The 17,532-nt window shown below is 34.6% G+C and overlaps 1 protein-coding gene across 1 annotated transcript in view; it reads left to right on the top strand.

Moving 5' to 3' along the window:
• GFRAL (GDNF family receptor alpha like) overlaps positions 1 to 17,532 on the top strand; it is a 57,541-nt gene that overhangs the window by 6,447 nt on the left and 33,562 nt on the right. Inside the window, exons 3-6 of the mRNA XM_036415072.2 lie at positions 517 to 669; positions 2,233 to 2,643; positions 8,489 to 8,819; positions 16,464 to 16,714. Coding sequence (XP_036270965.1) covers positions 517 to 669; positions 2,233 to 2,643; positions 8,489 to 8,819; positions 16,464 to 16,714 — 1,146 coding nt within the window. The remainder of the gene's footprint in view (positions 1 to 516; positions 670 to 2,232; positions 2,644 to 8,488; positions 8,820 to 16,463; positions 16,715 to 17,532) is intronic.

Genomic DNA, 17,532 nt, shown 5'->3' with positions numbered 1-17,532 from the left:
TATTTAAAAACGTGGAAAATTTTAATTTACTTTAGGGATTAATATTTTGGGAAAACAACAGTAATATATATTTTTATTTTTTATTTTTAAAAAGTAACTTATGAACATTATATAGCAAACTCAGAAAATCTTAATATAATAATGAATTATTCAGCCCTGGACAGGTGGCTCAGTTTGTTGGAGCATTGTTCCATCCACCAAAATATTTTAGATTTGATTCCTAGTTAGAGCACATCCCTGGGTTATAGGTTTGATATCCTATCAGGGAATATATGGGAAGCAACTTTCTCTCTCTCTCTCTCTCTCTCTCTCTCTCTCTCTCTCTCTCTCTCTCTCTCTCTCTCTCTCTCTCTCTCCCCCTTCCTCTCTAAAATCAATACAACATATCCATGGGTGAGGACTATATAAAATAATAACAACAATAATAAATTACTCAGATTAATGTTAAAAGCACTTTGGATAAAATTATATTTAAATTAATGTCTGGAATGCTATATGTTTGACTGTGAAATCCAGGTGACCCCTGCAGGATGAAGAATTCATCAAGCTGTAATCTGGGCATCCAATCCTTAGTGGAAACCAGTTTCCAATTTAAAGATTGTCTCTGTACTGATGACTTTTATTGCACTGTTAACAAATTGCTTGGGAAAAAATGCATCAATGAATCAGGTAATATATTGTTATATGGAATATTTAAAGTCACAAAAAAGAAAAGTACAATTTTAAAATTAATTGCATCTAATACATTTTATGAACTTTTAAATAATTTGATTGTCTTCAAGCAACTGAAGATTCTGTGAGCTGTACATCTCAATATCTGCATAACATAGTATTTCTATAATTACACTAAAGTACTCACCTCTTCTTTCACAAGCAACCTTCTCCCACCCTATAAACAACAGGCTTTCCTCTCCTCTATCTTGAATGGTCCCACTGTCCAATCCCTCTATTATGCATGGTGACCTCATTCAACACTTTTTTTTTTTAATCTATAATTATGCCTTTTCCAGATGAAGGGAATTATATAACATGCAACCTTTTTAGCCTGATTTCTTCTACTTAACATAATTTATTTGTGATTCATCATTGTTTCATGTAAAAGTTTGTTCCCTTTTTTGAGGAGTCTATGTTAGAGCACAGGTTGGTTCACCATTAAGAGTCACTTGAGTTTTTAGGAATATAAATAAAGCTGCTATACATATTCACAATTAAGATTTGTACAAATATATGTTTTTATTTCTCTTGGGTAAGAAATTGTTGGGTCATATGATAAAGTTTACTTTTAACTTGTATAAAAAGCTTCCAAACAACATTTCAAATTTGGTTTAACCATCAATATATAAAAGTTCTAGTTGCTCCACATTCTCAGAGCATTTCACTTATTCCCATCTCAATACATATTTAGAGGCCCCACACTATGGTTGTGATTTGCATTTAAAAATAATAACATTGAGTATATTTTCTTTCTTTTTTTTTAATATATGTTATTGATTTTTTACAGAGAGGAAGGGAGAGGGATAGAGAGCTAGAAACATCGATGAGAGAGAAACATCGACCAGCTGCCTCCTGCACACCCCCTACTGGGGATGTGCCCGCAACCAATGTAAATGCCCTTGACCAGAATAGAACCTGGGACCTTTCAGTCCACAGACTGATGCTCTATCCACTGAGTCAAACAGGTTTTGGCAACATTGAGTATATTTTCAAGTGCTTGTATGCCTCTCTATGATTTGTAAGTATTTCTTCAAAATTTTGCTCATTAAAAATTTATTATGCTTAAAGCATATATATATATATATATATATATATATATATATATATATATCCCCTAAACAGATATATAGTATATCTATGGAATTAAATTTTTAAGAGAAAGTAGGGGAATTATTTTTGAAAATCTCTCTAAAAAGGCTTAAGGGGGAAATAATGTAAAAGTTTAACAAACGCTTTAGTATAGGTACCAATCATTGTCAAAATATAATGAAAAGACAAAAGTATCTGATGAAGACAAATATTTTTAAAATGCCCATTATTTGGTAACACAAACTAGTGTTTGATATCTCAATTTTTAACAGTTCAAGATTATTTGTCATAGCACTCTGGAAATAACTTTAATGACTTTTGAAAGACTGTAGATAATGAAATATTTATTAAGGATATGTCTATATTCCTTTTAGAAAACATTAAAATGTCAAAGGCTAATTATTTTTTTCACTTTTACTTTATTCATAGAAGAATCAGCACTATCCTCAGATTTGGCATCACAATTAAATATCACAAAATGGTTCCATCAGAAAGATACACCGCTAATGGTTGAAAAAATGAGTGACTGTGTCATAGCAGCAAAAATCTGCCAGGAATCTGAACATTGCACTTTTTTGTATGAGAATTTTAAGAAAATCTGTGGGAGGGGATCAGAACAATGTAAGACCCTTGATGGAAGCCACCTGTGCGCAGCATTAACAGAAAGCCTGAAAGAAACAATCTTATGGACTTGTCAGTGTAATGACCTTTCAGAAGTGGAGTGCATTGCAATTTGGAAGAGTTTGTTTGAAGACAATTGTATGCAGGATGCTCAAATGAATCACGTTCCAGCCTTCAATGAAGATTATGAAAATGGATTCAGCCAGGGCGTTGTTTCCGGTTGGTATTTAAAAGAATTTAGGAACCTTAAGTATAATCATAAATATGAGTTAACCAAAGCATATTTAATGTCTGATTCCAGCTCTGTCGTTTCTGCCTGTGTTTCTCCTAGGAAGGTAGATTTAAAAAGTTTATACTATGACTATGCCCAAATGAACGTTAATTCATTCATTTATTGAACAAATACTTGTGAGACATGTACAATGTGCTAGTTCCTATACAACAGGATTAAAAAACAAAACAAAAACTCTATATCTTTCATAGAAGGAGATTATTGGTTTTTTAGGGAATTTTAAAACTTAAAGCAATAGACCATCTTGGAAAGTGATGATGATTTCTTTATTTAATAGATATTTGTTTTGAGTGCCTACCATGCCCTAAGCCATATTCTAAGTGGGATACAGCAGTAAACAAAACAAAAATCCATAGAATCAGACTCTAAAACAAAAGTTTGCACACAGATACTGGGCTTTGAGCTCAGTAACAAAAGCAACAATGAAGAGAGGAAACCAGGATTAGGTAGAGGAAGAAGTTGAAATGCAACACAATGGCCATAGCAAATTTAGTTGATTCCACAAGAAGCATAGGCCTGGAATAGCTTTTCAGAGATATTATAGCCATTGGGGCAAGGGAGCTTCCTCATTCCCGATCCTTGAACCCATCAAATGGATTAGTTCTGAGATATGAGGTGTAATCTGAGTAAGTTTTTAACCTTGTGTGTGGCAGCTTTCTTTAGGTGAGGTCAATGCCAAGGACTGGTGTGACCCAGCAGTCATAACAGCAGGGGAAACTTGTACCTGGATCATCGATATATATACATATATATACATATATATATGTATATATATGTATATATGTATATATGTATATATGTATATATGTATATAGTACATACACTAGTACATAGTATAATTTAATTTTTATTGATTTCAGAGAGGAAGGGAGAGGGGCAGAGAGAGAGAAACATCAATGATGAGAAAGAATCAATGATCAGCTGCCTCCTACATGCCCCACGCTGGGGATTGAGCCCATAACCTGGGCATGTGCTCTGATCCCAGGAATCAAATTGTTACCTCCTTGTTGATGGATTGATGCTCAACCACTGAGGCATGCCAACCAGGTTTGAGATATATATTTCAAACACTATAAGTGTTAAAGAGAAAACAAATAGAGGTAGAAGAAATTAACTGGTTAAGTAGTTATTTTTTTTATTTTATAGAATGCCAGAAAGTTGTTGTGAAAAAAACAAATGTCTGAGTAAAGATTGCAAGTGGCAAGGGAATGAGTCATGTGGATATCTTGGGAAAGAGCATTTAAGGCAGAAGAAACAGCTAGTCCTGAGTTGGGAATATTGTAACAGTGGGAAATTGTAACCCATCCCACCATTCTTTTGACATTGTTTCTGTAAATGCTGACTCTGTCAAATATGTAGCTTGTAGAGAAACAGCATGTTTGTATAAAAATTCTAGGAACTAACTTCAGAAGATATAGACTGTGACCTTTAGTCATTGTAGTTCCAGAAGATTTACTTACCTTTAACCATAGAACCAACATGACAAAGACCAGGATGATGCATGCCAGATCATCACTTGAAAGGTTTTGAGGTCCTTATCAGAATGGACTGTGATGGCCTTTACATGGAGAACTTTTCATCTATTTCTTTGTTCTGCTTTGCCTCTCCCTCCTTATAAAAACCTTTGCCTACACTGAGATGTTGAGATGGGCTTTGGATAAGAGTTCGTCATCTTCTTGAGATGACAGTACTTGAATAAACCTCTTTGCTTTTTAACCAACACCTGTCTCACAAGTTTGGCTTTTGTGATGGATGTCAGGAAGTTGAACCTTAGTTTCAATATGCCTGGAGGTTTGAAGAAAAGCAACGAGGACATGAGCTAGAGCTGAGAGAGCAAGTGCAAAAGGTGTAGGAAATGATATCTGATATAAAAACAGGGGACAAGATCATGAAGGGCATTGTAGGTCATTTCAAAATGGTTGGCTCTACTTTAGGTGATATAGGAACCACTGAAGGATTTTGATCAGAAAATTGATAGGATCTGATTTATATCCTTAGCAGGATAATCCTCTTTTTTAAAATGTTGACAGCTCAATGAGGAGATGGAAAGGCCCAAGTGGGAAGACCAGGTAGGAGCTTTTATAATAATGCAGGAAAAAAAAAGAATGGATGCATATAGGAACTTGTCAGATTCTGGATATATTTTGATAGTTATGGGTCATATGGGAATGCAAGGGGAAAAATGGGGATTTGACCCCAACGATTTTGTGCTGAGTAATTAGAAGTGATCACCATTATTTATTTTTTTAACTACAGAAAAATGAGTCTTCAGTGAGGGGCAGAGGAAAGGTGAGAAGTGAGTTTTGGATGTGTTAAGTGTGAAATGTTTATTAGATATTCAAGTGAAGATACAAAATAGGCAGTTTTACATATAAAATTGATATCTAAATTCTATGCATGACATAAAAAATGAGATCTATTCAGTACTTAAAAATTGGATTGTCATTTACTTACAAATAATAAGACCATAGGACTAGATGAGGTCAACTGAAAAAAATGCATGGTGTCTTAAACCAGAGTGAGAACAGAGTGAGAAAATATCTGATTCTAGATATATTTTGCTGTTAGTGGATCAATAAGAAGAAATTGTATTTTTTATGTATATGATCCCATAACTGATTTAAATCTGGCTGTTGCATGATTCTCTTTATCTCCATGACATATTGCCCTTCAGCTCCTCTGCTGTAATTAGGTTAGAGTTTAAAATATCCTCTGGGAAAAAATGTGTATGTAACATATGAAATTAGAATTTAATGTACAGATAATTTACATAATACATTCCTCATAGCATAATATTGTATACATCCAAGATAGACTTATTTTCCCTTGCTAAAATAACTGTTCTGCTGTGTTTGTAATAATTATACATACAGTGAATATGTTACTCTGCTAGGGTTGCCATAACAAAATACAATCTGCTGGTGGCTTAAATAACAAAAAATTATTTTCTCAAAGTTTTGAAGGCTGAAAGTTCCTGATCAAGATCCATCAGGGTTGGTTTCTGTTGAGAGCTCTCTTGCCAACTTATAAACTTCCTGGTTTCTCGTTATGTCCTATTATGAAATTGTATGTTGTGTGTGCATGGATGGGGAAAAGGGAATAAGATCTCTAATGTTCCTTCTTAAAACAACACGAATCTTCAGATTAGCTTACCATGCTTGTATCATTTAACCTTAATTACTTCCTAGAGATATAATCTCCAAAGACAGCCACACTAGGTGTTAGGACTTCAATACACGACATTTGGAGGACCACATACATTCAGTCAGTAAATTCAATATTTATTTAGGTTTCAATGTTAGTTTCCTGAGTATGTTTTAGTCAGTGGCAATCAATTCCAAAGCAGAGGTATTAATCTATAATAGAAGGATTTTCCTAGGCTTCTGAATCTTTAGAAAAGCTCTATGACTCTCTGAGATTTGCTTATTGGAATTTATTCAATATGGGATGCTAGCAGAGAAGAAGAAACATTCTAGGCTTCTTTGGAGACATAGGAGAAGTGGATTCCTGAATAGATTAAGTCTCAGCTCAGTGGTCCTCGAGCTGCAATTTAATCAGTAGAAAAATGAAAAACTGTATAGTGAGAACAGACAGAATAAAACAAAGAATCTGGAAAGACTGTGACACATGGGGGTAAAAATAATTTTCTCGTGACTATACCATCATGTATGTGTAATAGATGGGCAGGCAGAAAGTTTGGACAGACAACTCAAGTAGGGACAAACAGCATTATGAAATGACATTTATGTGATAACAGAAGTCAATATATCAGCAACCAATAGGGAAATTGAATTTTTATCTATAATAATCAATAATGGTAAAAGCATAATATGCTAAATTAGACCAGACTGCCTAATGATCTTCTGGACATCATTCTGGATGTCCTTCCAACTGAAGGGGCGGTGCTGGGGGCTGAGGCATAAGTGGTTAGGGGCAATCAGGCAGGCAGGTGAGTGGTTAGGAGTAATCAGGTAGGCAAGCAGGGTGGTTAAGGGCAATGAGGCAGGCAGACAGAGTGGTTAAGGGCTATAGGCAGGCAGGTAGGTGAGCAGTTAGGAGCCAGTGGTCCCAGATTTGTGAGAGGGATAGCCGACTGCAGTTTTAGGCCTGATCCCACAAGGCAGTCAGACATCCCCCCGAGGGGTCCTGGTTTGTGAAAGGGTGCAGGCTGGGCTGATGGACCCCTCCCCCCATGCACGAATTTCATGCAGTGGGCCTCTAGTTTTATATAAAAACCAAATCATACTATTTCCTGTCACTTTGTTTTTTGTCATTGTGTGTATGTCTTTTCTGTTTATATATCTGTATTTCCTGCCAGGCTACGAAGGCTCTGAGACAGGGACTGCAGATGTGTATCTTTGATGTGGCACCTGATACATAGTAGGAACCCAACCAACACTTCTTGAAGATTTTAGAGTGAAAGCCTACTCAGTTTACTTCCATCCATAAGATCTTCCGATTTTATAATTTTAATTCCTAAGAACACTATGAAACTAAAATAATGAGAGGTGGAAATAGTTTTCAAATTGCATTTCAATCTAATTAAGACCCTACTGGGAAGTGTTTTTTGTTCAGACAATATTCCCTCTGTTTTTTCTCCCCAGACAGATTCTTTGTTTACTTCAGTGCACATGGCCTAGTCGTTAGCATTTGTTTAAACCTTCAAGTAACTGAATCCTCACAGCAGGGCTGTTTAACTCACTTGAATGATATTTCTGGGGTTTATTTTTCTTCATTTGTTCTTTGCTAATTTTGAGTATTAAGGGTTAAGCAAGTGTTACAGGAGCTTGCATGTATTTTTGTTTAACTACTCATAAATGTAGCCCACATTTTCCTATTAAATTTAGAAAATTGTTCACTAATGAAAGTCTTTGTTTTCCTTCTAGATAATATGAAAGAGGGTAATAAATTCAAGTAGAATCTAACCACTCTTTCCCAGCATGGTAATGTTTGTAATTTGTAACTTTAATTAGCATTCTAAAACCTGGACAATATAATTTAAAATATAGTTACAAAGCTCCTTAAAGATATTTCAATACAAAATAAATTGCGCTGCTCTTTGATAGCTTAAATATTACAAAATTCTCAAAATCATTGCATTTTTTACACTAATATATCAAAGCGACTGATTTGCCTACTTATCATCTATTTCCGGTTGTGCTGAGGAATACTTTACAATTAAAACCAAAGACTAGATCTTTGTTAAATTTTATGGATATTTTTATCCCATACATGAAATGGTTTTAGGTCAACCATTTATGTGTATATGTTCGTTTGTGTTGGGGGTGAGGGTGCACATAGTCCTGTGTTTTCTAGCATGTGAGCATCTTTATATGTTGGAATAACTATGTGGAGCCTTCAGTCATGATTTCCCTCCAGAATAAAAAGTGTGACAAAATAAGAATCATGTTCATTTGAGCCGATGAACTCATCATAAGCTATACAGCTCAAATGAAATTTCTGATTTATTGTTTACATTTGAGAAACTTGGACTCAAGGATTTTTCCTTCAGCTCAGTCTTGGCCCTACACACTGCTCATCTCTTATGGATTACAATACGTATCCAGTAGAGATGAAAGATGATTCCAATAGTCCACTATTCAGGTCTCAATGAATCCATATTACCTCTATAAAGAAATGAAATGTTTGCCCAAAATAGAACATTGGTACAAAGTTGTATTCTGCTTCTAGATGTCTCACAGTGTTTTGCAGATTCTGTAAAGACAGCTTAATGTTTACATTTTCACGACCTGGGCATGTCATTGCTTTCAGAAATGAAAGGGATCCGGTCCTGTTTGGAAGTGGCAGAGATGTGTGTAGGGGATGCGGTCTGTAATGCACAGTTGGCCCTGTACCTTAAAGCTTGCTCAGCAAATGGAAATCTGTGTGATGTGAAACACTGCCAAGCAGCCATACGTTTCTTCTATCAAAATATGCCTTTTAATATTGCCCAGATGTTGGCTTTCTGTGACTGTGCTCCATCTGATATACCTTGTCAGCAGTCCAAAGAAGCTCTTCACAGCAAGCCATGTGCAGTGAACATAGTTCCACCCCCTACTTGCCTCAATGTAATTCGCAGCTGCCGAAATGATGAATTATGCAGGTGAGTAAAAACACGCATACCTTACTTTCTTATTTCGGCACCTTATTTGTTACAGTCCAGTCCTAACACTTGATCTCATTACATTAGCTAGAGTTCCCACCATTACCCAACATGATGTAAACAAAGCCAGACAATTCATATTTTTGAATCTGTGGTACATGTGTAGTATCTTCTTTGAAATTCAAATGTGGAACATGTTTGGAATAAAAAATAATCAGTTTAAGTCAGGTTTTGATCACCATGAAAAAGCATTATTGAAATTATATATTCAAATTAGACTAATGGATAATGAACCTGACATCATGTATGTCAGTTTTTAATTTTCTTTTTGTCTGTGTCTGGAGATCAGAAAGGAGAAGTAGCTTGACTCCAGTTTGGATATCCCCAGCACAATTTTGGATACCCATGCCACAATGTCAGAAACACCCATTCTCTTCCCAACTTTATACCTTTGAGTCTAAAGGGGATAATGTTAGTCATTTATTTGTCTATTCAAACAAGTCGTGTCAAGCACCTTGGCATCAGTGTGCAAGAGACAAAAATGCCTGCCCTGTGGAGCTTATATTCTAGTTGGGGATACAGACAATGCATAAGAAAAATGTATATTATATTGTACTATGTTGTAAGATAATGAGTGCTCTGGATATTAACAACAACAGCTGCACTACAAAATTAAAAGGGCTTGTGTATGGCTGGAAAGAGTAGCAATGTAAGATGGTCCCAGGAGAGAGCATTTACCAGGGAAAAAGTGAGGGAAGTAATGAGCCTCCATCAGTAAATATCTGAAAAAAGAGATACTAAACAGACCAGCCAGTGCTGAGAAAGAAATGTGTGTGGCCTGTTACAAAGGTAATGAGGGCAGAGAGTGCAGGGGGAGAGCAATGGAGAAGTGGTTAGAGCTTTAAATTGCAGGGGTGGAATGGGACTAGATCACAGAGGGCCTTGAGGGCCACCATCAACTTGGGTTTTTCCTCCAAGTCAAATGGAGAAGCACTGGAGGATTTTGAGTGGAGGTATGAGTGATCTGGTTCACTTGTTAAAACTTCAGGTTCTTCTGTAATACTTTTACAGATAACTGCTCCTGGGAACCTTAACTCTAATCCAACACCATGACTATTCATTATCCTTACTGTGGTCATTAACACATTTCCTTGTATATTCGAGATGAATTTACCTTTTGTGTGGTAAAGAATCAGAAATCAAATTGGCCTCTTTGGGCAAAAGTAAGAAGATGGAGGGAAATATGAAAATACTAAGTAAATTTGATGGGACAAAACAAATAGTTTGCAACAACCAGCACTAAATTATATAATTTTTGAATTCTACTTTTGCTTCTCTTTTGAGTAAAACTTTATATTAATTTGTTTGCCTGGGGCACTTATCAGGGGCTATTATGTTTAATTGTATTCAAATAGATAAAACTTCATATATAGCAAATTAATTTAAATGTCAAGATACATATTTAGTATGGAGGGTTAGCTCAGCATATGATAGCTCAGAGCAAGATCTAGCCCATTTGTCACCTTGCTTCGATCACTGGCAAATGAACTAAAAGATTTAATGATAACTTTCTCGAGGGCTTGGTTCTTGGTAAACTCTGTTCTTTTGGCCTTGTCAAATGATGACTGTCCACCATCTTAACTCCTTTTCTCTCAGTCATTCTAACTTAAAAAGTAGCTCCAGATCTTATAAACATTTGTCAAAAAAAGACAACTGCTTCCCTATAGTACACATTCAGTAAGATAAAAGGTAAAGATCTACACAAAATGCTAAGAAATTCACATATTTTTGCTTCAACTTGTATAGAATGCCAAAGTTCTTCAGCAAATTTTATTTAAGGATTTTGTTTTATCAGTTATTTTAAGGTATATTAATAACTTCTCTTGGGTCAAAAATAATATTACAGATAAAAATATTTTATAATGCAATTTAGATTTTTCAAATTCATTTATATCTCCAAAATTCTTTTTTAGTAACATATTATATTTTATTGATCCTAAGACACAATTTTTATACGTTTTAATATTCCCAATATTTTGGGATGAGTCTTTAGCTCAATGATAAGAAAACATTAAGTTATAATAATAATTTAATTGCCAACAAGTGATTTCAGTTATAATAAATGAATACTGATATCTCTTCCATTCAATGAAATATGTTTAAAATGTTTGATTATACTAACAACATTTTAAGCAGCCAGGAGATATATTTTCATTTTTTAATCAAATATGTTTAAAATGTTTGATTATACTATTTTCTCATATTTTACAAGTAGAAATTACCATCTACCTATCAATTATCTATCATCCATGTGCACTAAAAATGAAACCTAACAACATTTTAAGCAGCCAGGAGATATATTATTATCATTCTTTAATATCAGATGTCTGCATGGATGGGCACCCAGTTTTATCTGATACCGCTGCAAAGACTCTAGATATACTACCTCATTATCCTAAAATACTTGCATTCAACCTTCAAAGAATGACACATCTAAGCTTCCCTATCAAAATAAATATTTTAATGGCAAGTAAATGGGGCTTTTCTGTTATAATCCTTGAGAAGTCCCCTGATGGATTCTGAAGCACACACTTTTGAAATAAACTCATCTTGGCATCAGATTGGTATTATAAATTTTTTTTTCTTTATTGATTAAGCTGTTATATATGTGTCCTTATTCCCCCATTATCCACCCATCTTCCCCACTCATGCCCTTATCCCCCTGTTGTCTGCGTCCATTGATTAGGCATATATGCATGCATACAAGTCCTTTGGTTGGTACATTTTTTGTCAAATTTCCTCCACAAAGAATCCCACGTTTCACCACCTCTCCAAAGTGCTTGGTTCAGGGTCCAGGACACAAAAGACATTCAAAAGTCACATGTTTTCCTCTATTTTTTTTAACATCTTACACTTTATTTTTATAATTTATTTATATACATATACATATCTCCTCTTATGTAATTTCTATCTTTCATAGATTAGAGTAAGGCTGTTTATTATCAATTTCTTTTCACCATGTGCAAATAATCCCTTAATGAATACTTTATAGAAGTGATGGAAATATTATACAATATTAGTAAGTCAAGGTGAAAAGAGAAATCTTGTCATTTTCTCAAGTAAATTTTGTGTTAGAGAGATTTCCAGCATTTATATTATGTTTTTGTTAATGTAATTCAGATGGAAAAAAAATCTCCCAGAGAAAAACTATTTCTTCAGTGTAGATATTAAGCCCTTTATCACTTCCTTCATTGGCTGAAGAGGCTGTATATGGGGAAAAGGAGAGCACTTGGGTTTGAAAATTATACTGCTGTTCCTGTTCCAAATTCTTCAATACATAATAGATTTGAAACTCCTTTATTTATTTAAATGAGCCAAAGGAGTCAATATAAAGACTATTTTTTCAATTAATTTTGTCCAACACAAATATATACTGGGGGTTGAGATTATGTTTTGCCAATTATAAACATTTAGGAACATACAGAAAATAATAATGCATTATAGATTTGTATTTATGAACTCAATAAAATAAGTAGGGAAAAGGAATTTGCTTAGAAAAAAAATCTAATAACTTTTAAAAAATTTTTTTTGAATATATTTTTATTGATTTCAGAGAAGAAGGGAGAGGAAGAGAGAGATGGAAACATCAATGATGAGAGAGAATCATTGATTTGCTACTCCTGCACGCCCCCTACTGGAGATTGAGTGCATAACCTAGGCATGTGCCCTTGACTGGAATCAAACCCAGGACCCTTCAGTCCACAGGCTGAATCTCTATCCACTGAGACAAACCAGCTAGGGCTCTAACAACTTAAAAATAAAATGGACAGTATTACAGATATCCCCCATTCCTCCCCTCCTTACCTCCTCCACTCAGGCCCTGCTCCACTCCAGGACTTCACCACACTACTGTCTGTGTGCATGGGCTATGCATATATGTATATAAGTTCTTTGGTTAATCTCTTCCTGTCCCTACCATGCCTCTCTCCTCTGAGATCTGTCAGTCTGTTCAGCATATATCTGGACCTGTTTTGTTCGTCAGTTATTTTGTTCATTAGATTCCACATCTAAGTATATCATTGAGATATGTCTCTCTCTGACTGGCTTATTTCCCTTAGAATAATAATCTCCAGGTCTCTCCACACTGTCCCAATGGGTAAAGTATCCTTTTTTATAGATGCATAGTATTCTATTATGTAAATGTACCACAGTTTTTTTTATCCACTCATCTATAAGCATTTAGGCTATTTCCAGATCGTAGCTATTGGAAATAGTGCTGCTATGAACATAGAAATGAATATATTCTTTCTGATTGGTGTTTCAGGATTCTTAGCATATATTGCTAGAAGTGAGATCACTGGATCAAATGGCAGTTGCATTTTTTAGTTTTTTGAGGAAACTCCATTCTGTTTTCCACAGTGGCTGTACCAGTATGCATTCCTACTAGCAGTGTACTAGGCTTTCCTTTTCTTCACATACTTGCCAACAGTTGTTGTCTGTTGATTTACTAATGATAGGCATTTTGGCATGTGTGAAACTACTACTACCTCGTTGTAGTTTTAATTTGAATTTCTCTGATGATTAGTGACTTAAGAGTATTTTTTTCATATGTCTATTGACCATCTGTATGTCCTCTTTGGAAAAGTTTCTATTCAGGACCTTTGCTCAATTTTTAATTGGATTGTTTGTAGGTCCTCTTTGGAAAAGTTTCTATTCAGGGCCTTTGCTTAATTTTTAATTGGATTCTTTGTCTTCCTTTTGTTGAGTTGTATAAATTCTTTATATATTTTGGAAATTAACCCCTTATCAGATATATTATTGGCAAGTATGTTCTCCTATACAATGTGTTCCCTTTTCATTTTGATGATGGTTTCTTTTGCTGTGTAGAAACTGTTGTTTGTTTTTAACTTTTTAGTTTGATATAGTTCCACTTGTTTATATTTTCCTTTGTTTCTCTTGTCCTAGGAGATATATCAGTGAAAATTCTGCTACATGAGATCTCTGATATTTTGCTGCTTGTTTTCTTCCAGAATTTTTAGTATTCTGTGACATGACTTACATTTACTTTTTTTTTTTTTTCTCCCATTTTGAGTTTATTTTTGTGTATGGTGTAAATTGATGTTCTAGTTTCATTATTTTCATGTACTTACCCAGTTTTTTCCAAAAATCATTTATTGAAGGGGCTGTCTTTACTCCATTGTATGCTCTTGCCTTCTTTGTCAAAGATTAATTGACTGTAATGGTGTAAGTTGACTTATGCGGTCTCTGTTTTGTTTCATTGCCTGTTCTTTTGCAGAACCAGATTGTTTTGATTATAATGGCTTTATAGTATAGTTTGATATCCAGTATTGTGATCCCCAAAGCTTTTGTTTCTTTTTTTTCTTTCTCAAGATTCCTGAACTATTTGGGGTCTTTTCTGATTACATATGTATTTTTGGAATATTTATTCTAGATCTGTAAAATATGCCATTATTGGTATTTTAATAGGGATTGTGTTGAATCTGTAGACTGCTTTAGGTAGTATGAACATTTTAATGATGTGAATTCTTCCAATCCATGAACATGGTATATGTTTCCACTTGTTTGTATTTTCCTTTATTTCTTTTTTCAATGTCCTAGAGTTTTTGGAGTATAGGTCCTTTACCTCCTTGGTTAAGTTTATTCCTCAGTATCTTATTTTTGTGTGTGTTTTATTTGTCTACTTTTTAAAAGTAAAACTTCACAATATGCACATTTATTTTAAGTATCATAAAACATTTATACAATTTGATTATATATTAGTTCACAAATTTACACAGACCACATTCTTTTACATTTTACAATGTAACTGGAAATCAATAGCAAAAATAACAAAACAATGAACTTCACTTAGAAATTATTTTAATCACTTAATGATTTGAACAATAAATAAAAATTGGAAATTGGAGAATATCAAGAAAAGGATAAATAAACAAAATTTTTATAATATAATTTTTGTCATAAAATTTATTTCAAATGATTTGTGTATCAAAGTATTTGTGTATTTTTATTATTTTTAATATTTAATTATATATCCATTATTCATCACGTTTAAAAAATTTTATAACTAATTTTCTGAATGGATAACTTGTGTGATAGATAAATCTTGCAACTTAAGTAATGTTTAATTAATTTTAAAGAGAGAGAGACGGACACGGATTTGTTGCTTCACCCATTCATCCACTCATTGGTTGCTTAGTGTATGTACCATGACTGGGATTGAATCTTCATGTGGCCAAGGCTCTAACCAACTGAGCTACCCACCCAGGGCTTCATGCAACTGAAACTTAGAAAAACATATTTTTAATGGCACCTAGATACAAATTTATTCTCATTCAAATCATTAATGATAATCAACACTATTTATATATATTTTATTGATGTCACAGAGGAAGGGAGAGGGAGAGAGAAATAGAAGCATCGATGATGAGGGAGGATCATTGATAGGCTAACTCCTACATGCACCCTACTGGGGATTGAGCCCGCAACCCAGGCATGTGCCCTTGACTGGAATCAAACTTGGGACCCTTCAGTCCGCAGGCTGAAGCTCTATCCACTGAGCCAAACCAGCCAGGGCAATACTTACATTTAGATAACATCTTATGAATAACCCATAATTGCATTAAAGGAATATATTTGTTCTTCTGGCATCAAAATTATATATTCAAACTTTTTATTGTATTTCTTTGTGTATAAATTAATTTTGCCAATGTATTGAAAAGCTGATTTTTTAAGGTGACATAAAATATGAGATTATTGAAAATAATGTGGCTTATGGTTTTAGCAGAGTAGCACCATGTAGACAAATAAGCTCATGACAAGTATGTATTCAGATGGTTTTCATGCAGATTTAATGGTGACCTATTCTATAAAGGGTAAAAAGTAATTTTAGGTGATAAATATTAAGTAGGAAGATTAATATCCTTGGTTCCACTGAGAGGAATATCCTATTACTGTGGAAATTTCAAATATGAAATTATTGAACATTACTGAGATTTTTATTCATTGCTAGTACAGCACAAATACAAGGTCAGGAAAGTTATGAATGGATGTGGTTCTAATGGATTATGTTGGCAATTAAATAAACTCATAAATTTTTGCTTTAAATTAGCTGTTACAGCCAGAGAAACTCAAAGCATTTTAAAAATTCTAATTGGTCTCCTTAGAAATGTTAAGAAAGAATATAATACCTCCCATCCTGTGGGAAAAGAGGCTGAAAAGGTCAAGAGCCTTATCTAAAATCACTTGGTGTGAAACAGTGGCCAACTGCTAGTCAACCAAAACCACATTCTGCTTCAAAAAACACTGCTAATAAATCTCCCCTGTAGTTCAGACTGCAAATCATCAGCCATTGAGAGAAAATTAGTAATGAAGGAAAATTCATCCAGGGAATCGTAAACTTAGCCTCTGTCTTTCATCACACGAGGAAATTCACAAGGTTTCTCTACTTTTCCTTCCACACTCTTCTGCTGGGATATTCAAATGTACAGACTTCGTTTTCAGCTATGTACTGGCATCTAAGCGGCATTGTGTTTGATGTCAGTCTTTCCTTAGCTGAGGAAGCACCGCATGCTAATGTGAAGGAATATCATTCAGAGACGAAGTACATTTCTTGACTCTTTATAGGAGGCGCTACAAGGCATTTCAGTCAAAATGCTGGCAGCCTGTGCCTAGAAAGTGCCACGAAGATGAGACTTGCATTAGCACCTTGGGCAAGCAGGACCTCACTTGCTCAGGAAGTGATGACTGCAAGGCAGCGTACATGGGCACCTTTGGGACGGTGCTTCAAGTGCAGTGCACCTGTAGGACCATTCCACAGAGTGAAGAATCTTTGTGCAAGATTTTCCAGCAGATGCTTCACAGAAGATCATGTTTCAGTAAGTGATACCTATTCAGTAAATTATATATAATATATATTTATTGACCAGCACCAAGTAGTAATTCAGCACAGAAAGTTTGTGCACAAAGATAACTTTGTCTGCTATTTATTTTTAAAAAAATATATTTTCTGATTATGTTTTGTGCATTTGGTATTTTACTCACTTGTCTATATGTGTTATATGTTTTTAACTTATGTTACTGGTCATTCTTAGATATTATTTATTGATTTTGATATTGAACAGCATAAAATATTTATCCTACCAGATGGCTGAATGTTTTAGGTATTTATTGTAAGAAATAAACCACCCCAAAATGTAGGGACTAGAAATAAGCATATATTTACTCACAATTCTTCACACTGGGCTTGGCTCAGTGGGGTGATTCTGGTGATGATCTGGGGTCGCTTGTATAGCTACCATCATCTGGTGGCTCAACTGAGGCTAGGCAATGCAAGATGGCATTTTTATTGATTTCATAAAGGAAGGGAGAGAGAGATAAAAACATCAATGGTGAGAGATAATCATTGATCGGCTGCCTCCTGCATGCCCCACACTGGAGATTGAGCTGCAATCGAGGCATGTGTCCTAAACAGGAATCACACTGTGATCTCCTGGTTCATAGATCGACGCTCAACCACTGAGCCACACCAGCCAGGCTCCCCTTGTTTTTAATATGTCTGTTGACTTAGCTGTAATGATGAGATGGAAAACATAACTTTCTAAAGTTATTATTTACTCAATTTTGGAAATAAGAACACTGAGATTTAGGAATTTAAATAATTTGCCTAGCTTCTTAAATTAAGCAAGTGGTTGAG

Source organism: Pipistrellus kuhlii, unplaced genomic scaffold (assembly GCF_014108245.1).
Source record: "Pipistrellus kuhlii isolate mPipKuh1 unplaced genomic scaffold, mPipKuh1.p scaffold_m20_p_5, whole genome shotgun sequence".
NCBI lineage: Eukaryota > Metazoa > Chordata > Mammalia > Chiroptera > Vespertilionidae > Pipistrellus > Pipistrellus kuhlii.
The sequence above is the reverse complement of the archived record's forward strand: the minus strand, read 5'-3'. Positions and strand labels throughout refer to the sequence as shown.